The sequence below is a fragment of the Nicotiana attenuata genome, chromosome 2, assembly GCF_001879085.1.
Source record: "Nicotiana attenuata strain UT chromosome 2, NIATTr2, whole genome shotgun sequence".
In the NCBI taxonomy this organism is placed as follows: Eukaryota; Viridiplantae; Streptophyta; class Magnoliopsida; order Solanales; family Solanaceae; genus Nicotiana; species Nicotiana attenuata.
Genome location: NC_031990.1, coordinates 43701218 through 43710121, shown reverse-complemented (window position 1 = coordinate 43710121; position 8904 = coordinate 43701218). Strand labels below are relative to the sequence as shown.

General features: G+C 40.4%; 1 protein-coding gene across 1 annotated transcript; it reads left to right on the top strand.

The window, feature by feature from the left end:
- Positions 5756 to 6731, top strand: LOC109218925 (uncharacterized mitochondrial protein AtMg00810-like). The gene is made up of 2 exons (XM_019383325.1): positions 5756 to 6309; positions 6503 to 6731. The coding sequence occupies exons 1-2, from the start codon at positions 5756 to 5758 to the stop codon at positions 6729 to 6731; spliced, it is 783 nt and encodes a 260-aa protein (XP_019238870.1).

Genomic DNA, 8904 nt, shown 5'->3' with positions numbered 1-8904 from the left:
AGGTATGAATCTAGACCCGTTCGAGGACGAACGTTTGTTTAAGAGGTGGAGAATGTAACAACCCGACCGATCGTTTTACTTTCTAGAACCCCGTTCCCCTAAATGAGACTTCCCGTACTTGCTTTTACTGATTTATGACTTACGGGGATGGGTACTTCGGAATTTGGAAGAGTTTGGGTTGAAATCGGAACACTTGGTTCCTTAAGGTTGGCTTAAAAGGCCAAGTTTGACTTCGGTCAACATGTTGTGTAAATGACCTCGAAATCTGGATTTGATGGTTCCAATAGGTTCGTATGATGATTTCAAACTTGGGCGTATGTTCGGATCGAGTTTTGGATGACCCGGGAGTGTTTTGGCGCCTAATAGTTAAAGTTGGTTCTTGAAGGTTTTAGAAGTTCTTTTAAATTTGGTTTGGAGGGGTTTTTGGAGATATCGAGGTCCAAATGGAATTCCAAGGCCGGGAATAGTTCTGTAATGTCATTTAAGACTTGCACGCAGAATTTGGTGTCATTCCGGGTAGTATAAGTACGTTTCTGCGGATTAGAAGTAAATTGAAGAACTTGAAGTTCTTAAGTTTGATTCAATTGGTTTTAGGGTGTGATTCTTAGTTTTAATGTTGTTTCGGGCATTCCGAGAGTTCGAGCAAGTCCGTTTTATGATTACGAACTTGTTGGTACGCTCAGGCGGGGTCCCAGGGGCCTCGAACGTCAATCAGATGAGGCCCGAACCAAGTTGAAAGTTTGGAGCAAGAGCTGAAGCTCCAGCTGCTGTCATTACTGCACTTGCGGTTGGTCAGCCGCAGGTACGAGCTCGTAGATGCGGCCCAAGGAGGGCAACCCAGTTTCCACAGATGCGGCGCCCTTTCCGTAGAAGCAGGACTGCAGGAGAGGGAGCCCGTCTGCAGAAGAGACCCCAGCCAGCCCAGCCAATTCGCAGAAGTGGACCCTCGTCCGCAGATGCGGCCAACGCACCGTAGGTGCAAAAATCGCTGGGGTAGTGCACTTCATTTAATACGGGAGTTAGGCATTTTTGACTCATTTTCTTACACACTTGGGTGAATAGAGAGCTCTCAAATAGGGGATTTCGAACTAGCTTTTGGAGGTAAGTAATTCCTACCAAATGTGAGTTTAATACCTAGATTATGGGTAGATTAACATGTAAAAATTAGTGAAAAACAAGGGTTTAGAGGAAAACCTAGGGTTTTGATAAACCAAGATTTGAACACAAAATTTATTATGAAACATAGTGAAAATCATATATTTATGTTTCCTAAGGTTATGGGTAACAACATTCTTCGAAAATTTCTTGAATCCGAGCATGTGGGCCCGGGGGGTGAATTTTAGGAATCTTGCAATTTGGGTTGGCTGATCACTTTAATAGTTGAAATATGAACTTTTGAGCATAGATTGATTAGTTTATGTAATGTTTGACTAGTTTCGAGTCGTCTGGCGTCAAATTAGGATCCGTATCATGCTATAATTGGAATGTTTCCGTCCTTACTTGCTAATATAATCACCTAAGTCATGTTAGAAATTTATAAAAATGAATTGTATCAGGATAAATTCACTTACTTGAAGGTTTGTATGAGATACTTGACTGTAAATGAGAAACTTGTGTTTTCTTTAAAATAACTGTTATTTGTTGATCGGGCTGAGCGCCTCGGTAGTAAATAGATGCATCTGTGGTTCGCGCCGTTTGACCCTCCTGTAGTGCACAATTTAATATTATGTTGGGCCGGGCCATACGACCTCGGCATAATTGTGCATGTTAATTAGTTTGAACTCTCCATGATTTATACTACTTAAATGCCTTGAAATATAAATTGTTAAACGATATGACTGAAATTGAAATTATGATTGTGAAAGAAGAACTTATCACTTCCTGTTATTGAATATTAGTATTATTCATGATATCCGTGCTTAGCATAACACTTTAATTATATTATTGTTAGCCCTAGAAAGTGTCAAGTCGACCCCTCGTTACTACTTCTTCGAGGTTAGACTGGATACTTACTGGGTACATATTGTTTATGTACTCATACTACGCTTCTGTACTTAATTGTACAAGATCTGAGGCAGGTGCATCTAGTTACCCGTCCGGCGCGCGTAGTTGATCCCCACTTCGAGACTTCACGGTGAGCTGCCTTTCGAGCCGATCTGCAGCAGTTGGAGTCTTCCTTATGTTTTACTTTTCTGTCTATTTTCTCTTAGACAGTAGGCTAGCAGCATTCTTTTGATATATTCTACTAGATTGCCCACACACTTGTGACACCAGATCTTGGCACACTCACTAGTAGACTATGATTTTGGGTTTGCTTACATGATTCTGATTAGTACTTATTGCTTCGGTTTATTTATGTTTAGCTTGCAATTTTCTAATTCTTTTTAACAAATAAGGAAAATTTTATTACTTAATAATTTATTTAAATAGAATACCACTAGGTGATCGGTGTTGGCTTGCCTAACAACTATGTTGGGCACCATCACGGCCTATAATGGAATTGGGTCCTGACAGGATTCTTGAGGTAGGCTTCTTGTACCCGTTTTTGATCAATAATCTTGTTTCCCCATTTTTTTGCCCACCTAGATTGTGTGGTTTTGAGGTAAAAATTTAGGAGTTTGAGGCTAGGGACTTGGAGAGTGGATTCAGGGGTTTTAGGTGACGATTTGGTGTTGGATTTTGATAAAAATTGTACGGTTGGACTTGTGAGGGAATGGGCTTTCGGGTTTTGTGACTTTTGTCGGATTTCAAGACGTGGGCCCTGGGACAGGCTTTTGGCCAAATTCGGATTTTGGCATATAAATTCGTATCTTTCTTCTGGAATTGATTCCTTTAGCCCATATTGATTGTATTGTACTGCTTGTGGCTAGATTCGAGACGTTTGGAGACCGATTTGAGAGGCAAAGGCATGTTGGAGTAGAGTTTTGCCCGGATTGAGGTAAGTAACACTTTCAAACTTGGTTCTGAGGGTTCAAAACCCCGAATTATGTGTTATGTGATTGGTATTAGGGTGACGCACATGACAAGTGACGGGCGTGCGGGCGTGCACCATGTGAATTGGGACCTGGTCGATCACATGGCACTGTAAAGTGGTCCTATCTTGTTGATATCCGTGTTTTCACCATGTGATAAGATAACTAAACTGTCAATCATGCTAGCGATCATGTTTAGGCTATATGTTGGTACTGTTGGGACCCATAGTGGTCGTTTATTGCTGTTGACTTACTGATCTCATTGATATTTCATACTCAGTCATGTTCATTCATTTCATATCATATCTTAGTCTCTGTTGTTATTTATTGATACATCATGTCATCATGTTCGGGCTAGTTTCATGACATTTGTGAGCCCGTGAGTGAGACTGGAGAGATTGATGATTGAGTGAGGCCGAGAGCCTAATTATGAGCGACATTTATGGGATCAGGCTGCACGCCATAGCGGTTATACTGATTTATGATAGCGCTTGGGATGAAAGAACCCCTCCGGAGTCTGATTACACCCCAGTGAGCGCGGTTGATATTGTTGAGGGATGGATCTTCCCTGGACTTGGATCTTGTCCGAAGCGTTATATACCTGGAGATGGATCTTCTCCACGGGCTGGATTGGCCCTACTAAGTACTAGGTGACTAATGGTCAGTGATGTATATATTTCGGGATGGATCTTTCCTGGGTCGTACGGGCCATATACAGTACTGAGTGATTGAGCATTTGAGAGTGTGAGCACATGAGGCTATCAACATGGTGCATCACATACAACATGTGCATTTGGCATGTAGAAGTAGTAAAGTATTCTTTATATCATTCAGAATTGATCTATTTTACTGTTTTGAGCTCTCTATTGAACTTGAAAGCATGCTTACGTTTCTGCACTGTTATTTCTATTTTGAACTGTGTCGGTTGAGTTCGTCACTACCTTTCAGTCAAAAGGTTGGATTGTTACTTATTGAGTTGGTTGTACATACGCTACAACCTGCACCTTGTGTGCAGATCCAGGTGCTTCCGATCATGGCAGCTGCTGATTGAGGAGTCAAATCTCGGAGACTATCGAGGTAGTTGCATGGTGTTTGCAGGCCTTGACTCTCCTTTATTATATTTGTCTGTATTTCGGTTCTTATTCCCTAGTCATTGTAGTAGACTGTATTCTGGAATAGATGCTCATGTACTTGGTGAAACCCCGATTTTGGGATAGACTTTATTGTGTTGTGGATTTATTTCTATTTCAAAAAGTTTTTTCTTAAATATTAATTGCTTCCGTCTTTATTTTCAAAACTTTTACTTTGCTGAGATGGTTGAATAGTGGCTTGCCTAGTTCCACAATAGGCGTTATCACGACGGTTGGTTTTGGGTCATGACACTTATAAAACTCCTACCGATGATGGTTTTATATACTTCCTCACTATTGTTGATGACTTTAGTAGAGGGACTTGGACTTTTCTTCTAAGCACTAAGTCTAATGCTTTCCCTGTACTCAAACATTTCTTGGCAATGACTGATAGACAATTTCATACTAAAGTAAAAGCAATCAGGACTGGTAATGCTTTAGAACTTGGATCCACTCCTCAATATCCTGAATTTTTTGTATAAAAAAGGATAGAACATCAGACCAGTTGTGTTCATTCACCCCAACTAAATGGTTTTGTTGAGAGAAAATACAGACATTTGCTAGAAACTTGTAGAGCACTACTCTTTCAATCCAATTTACCTACTATCTATTGGGGAGAATGCCTGTTAACATCCACCTACCTAATCAATAGATTTCCCACCAAAGTTTTGAAAAATAGAACACCTTGTGAGGTTTTATTTGGACAGGAACCTTCCTATCAAATTTTGAAACCATTTGGATGCCTTTGTTATGCATCTACTCTGGCAGTTCATAGAACCAAATTAGATCCAAGGTCAGTCAAATGTATTTTTCTGGGGTACCCTTTTAGGAAGAAAAGGTACAAGTTGCTTAATTTAAAAACCAAGAACATCTTTATTTCTAGAGATGTCATTTTTCATGAAACCATTTTTCCTTTTCTGCACCAAGAACACTCTTCCATTTTTCCTATTACCTCTCCCCTACCTAGTCAGGATCTCTCTTCTTCTTCTATTTCTATTTTTGTTCCTCCCAAGTCCAGTTCAATTTCATCTCCCTCTTCCCCACAGTATTCACCTATCACTCATATTCCCTCAAATTCTTTTTCAAGTCCACCTTCAGTCACTTCCTCTCCTATAACCTTTCCTAATTACTCCACTTCACCAGATTCTCTGTTACCTCACCCTTCCCCTTCTATTTCTCCTCATTCTCCTACTCCTGCTCAGCCAACTCTTATAAGATCTCTTAGAGATAATCATGTACCAAGTTATCTTAATGATTATGTGTGTAACCTTGTTCACTTAATTAATGTCTCCTCTAGTTGTTTTTCTTCTTCAGTTTCTCCAAATTTTTAACCCTTCTCAACTTTAACTCATTCAAATAAGTCTCTCCTAAATTTAGTATCCCATATTTCTGAGCCTACTACCTATTCTCAAGCTTCCTTGCATCCGGGTTGGCAAGAGGCCATGTCAAGGTACTTCAAGCCCTGGAATCTAATAACAATTGGGAAGTAGTCCAATTACCTAAAGACAGAGAGGCCCTACCTTGCAAATGGATTTACAAGGTGAAATACAAGCAAGATGGGACATTGGAGAGGTTTAATGCTCGTTTCGTTATCAGGGGTGACATACAAAGAGAGGTATTGACTTTACTGGGACTTATTCTCCAATAGTGAAGATGACTACCATTCGATGCTTGCTAATAGTGGCAGTGAAGAAGGGTTGGGACATCTCACAGTTAGATGTCAACAATGCATTTTTGCATGGTGATTTACAAGAGGAAGTATACATGAAGTTCTCTCCCGGCATGTCTTCTCCATCTCCTAACCATGTTTGCAAAGTAAGAAAATCCCTATATGGGTTGCGGCAAGCCTCTAGGCAATGGTATGCCCGGCTCACAACAATCCTCTACTTTAAAGGCTACTCTCACTCGCTTAATGACTACTCTCTTTTCTTGAAATCCTCAGAAGGTCATATCTCTATTATTGCCGTCTACGTTGACGACATACTATTAACATGGAATGTTCCTTCTGAGGTAAATTCGATCAAGTTTTTCCTTGATTCTGAATTCAAAATTAAGGACTTGGGCAAGGCGCATCATATTCTTGGAAAGGAAATCATAAGAGAGCCACAAGGAATAATTTTAAGCCAAAGAAAGTTTACCTTGGATTTGTTGTCTGAGTTTGATTGTTTAGATTCCAAGCCTGTTGCCTCTCCTCTTGATCCATACACGTCTCTTTAGCAGACACTAGTGAACTATTTCCTAACCCCACTCTTTACTGCAAACTTGTTGTGAAGCATAATTATATCACTCATACACTCCCAGACCTTTCTTTTGTTGTTCAGCTCTTGAGCCAATATATGCAGGCTCTCTGTGTTCCCCATTTTGAAGTAGCTTTGCGTTGTTTGGGATATTTGCTCACAGATCTAAGTATGGTCTTATTCTTGTTTCAAGTTCCTCTTTTGACCTACCAGCTTTCTGTGATTCTGATTGGGGACGATGCCCTTACTCTCGACGCTCCATCAACGGGTATTTCATCACTCTAGGAGGATCTCCAGTTTCATGGAAGTCAAAGAAACAGTCTTTGGTTCCTTTGTCATCGGCTGAAGCTGAATACCGGTCCATGCACCGTGTGGTGGCTGAAATCACCTAGCTTGTACGCCTCCTACAGGATTTATCCATCTCTCCGCCACTTCTGGTGCCGCTTCACTCCAATAGTCAAGCGCCGATTCATATCGCCAAAAATGTCGTATTCCATGAGCGTACCAAGCATGTTGACCTTGATTCCCACTTTGTGCGGCAACAATACCTGGCTGGCTTGATTTCTCTGTCGCTCGTTCCGTCAAATTCTCAACTCGCTATGTTTTCACGAAACCCCTTTTCGGCTCTACTTACATATCTGTTTTGCGCAAGTTGGGGGTGATTTCTCCACCCTCCAACTTGAGGGGGGATGTTGGCATAGGAATTTTAGATGGTTTACCAGGTGATTTTGATTTATAGAAGACTCAAAAATTGAAAGAAGAAGACAAGATGAAGCAGAGATGAAATGTGAAGTTGATCGACTTTGGTCAGACTTTGAAGACTTTGAAGTGTCTGAAAGATTCAAGATATATAATCAAGCATCATGACCGTTCATCTATTAATTGATTGATTCAATCCTAGCCATTGATATTAGAAGAGATTACACAGCTGTCAAGCATTTTATTTTGCATCTTCTAGATAGATCTTTCATACAACAATAACAACCCAGTAAAATCCCACTAATGGGGTTTGGGGAGGGTAGTGTGTACGCATACCTTATCCCTATCCCGAAGGAGTAGAGAGGCTGTTTTCAAAAGACCCTCGGCTCAAGAAAACAAAAAGACAAAAGGAGACAATATTAGTGTTACCACATAAATCATAGGAAAAATAGGAACAACATGAAATCCAGAAGAAAGATGTAAAGCAAAAGCGGTAGCTAGTAAATAGGTCCTGCACTGAAAGGCGAAATATTAAGACACAATTGCCACTAGCTATCTTAGACAAAAACCCTTCTAGACTAGTCTCACAATGGCACGAAGTAAGGCAAGACTCAACTACCTCCTAACCTACAACCCTAATACTCGACCTCCACATCTTCCTATCAAGTGTCATGTCCTCGAAAATCTGAAGCCTCGCCATATCCTGCCTGATCCCCTCTCCCCAATACTTCTTAGGCCGCCCTCTACCTCTTCTCATGCCCTCCACAACCAGCCGCTCACACCTCCTTACCGGAGCATCTGGGCTTCTCCTCTGAACATGCCCAAACCATCTTAGCCTCGCTTACTGCATCTTGTCATCAATGGAAGCCACGTGCACCTTCTCCCAAATATCATCATTCCTAATCTTATCCATCCTAGTGTACCCGCACAGCCACCTCAACATCCTCATTTCTGCTACTTTCATCTTCTGGATATGTGAGTTCTTAACAGGCCAACACTCAGCCCCATACATCATAGCCGGTCTAACCACCACTTTATAGAACTTACCTTTGAGTATCAGTGGCACTCTCTAGATAGATCTTTCATACGTGTATTGTAATTAGATAAAAGGAAATTTTATTGATGTATAGCAGGGAATGGTAGTTACACATTAGCTAGTAGAAAATAGACAAATGTATAAATAGGATTTCATTATTCCTTCATTCTCTTGTATTTATACCTGTAAAAATAATTATTGGAATACACAGAAAATTCACACCAGCATATTATTATCAGTAGATTTTTTTAACGTCTAACATTCCACAGGCGTTTCTCTGCATCATTTAGTACTTTTTGCATCTTGTATTTTCAAATTGCCTAGAGGAGAAATAAAATGCTTAACTTAATTGGTACCTCAGAGAAATCCAGTTCCCCCAAATAGAAGAACTACAACATGAAAACATTAAATTCTCTTTTAGAACTACTAGAGTTTGAATATAATTATTGAAAAGGAAAAAACCCCGTTGAACATAAATTACTAGACTGAGCAATCTGTATAATTTCTCAAAGCCATTGAAACTGAAGTCATTTATGTGGTATTAGAAGCTTATGGATGTATGGGGTCGAATTTGACCAACTACGTTCTTCAAGCCAGCACGACCGATCGAGTGTGCGTAAGCCCGGCTAGAAGAGCGACCTATGAGAAACAAGAGGGACAACTCCAAGATCACGTCGGCCGCTCCATAACATGTACTTTAATTTTTGCCTTTTAATATTCGAGCAAGGATCCTCTATTATATAAAGAGGATCTAAGCCCTGTAAAAAGGGGCACTACTGAAAATACAATCTCTCTCTTCTCTCTCTCTCAAACATTATCTCTCTTATCTT

What these genes read in the sequence shown, in the direction of transcription:
- LOC109218925 (XM_019383325.1), top strand. Translation starts at nt 5,756, where the DNA reads ATGACTACCATTCGATGCTTGCTAATAGTGGCAGTGAAGAAGGGTTGG. An exon ending in TCTCCTCTTGATCCATACAC is followed by an intron (nt 6,310 to 6,502) that starts GTCTCTTTAGCA and finishes ATTTGCTCACAG; the next exon opens with ATCTAAGTATGGTCTTATTC.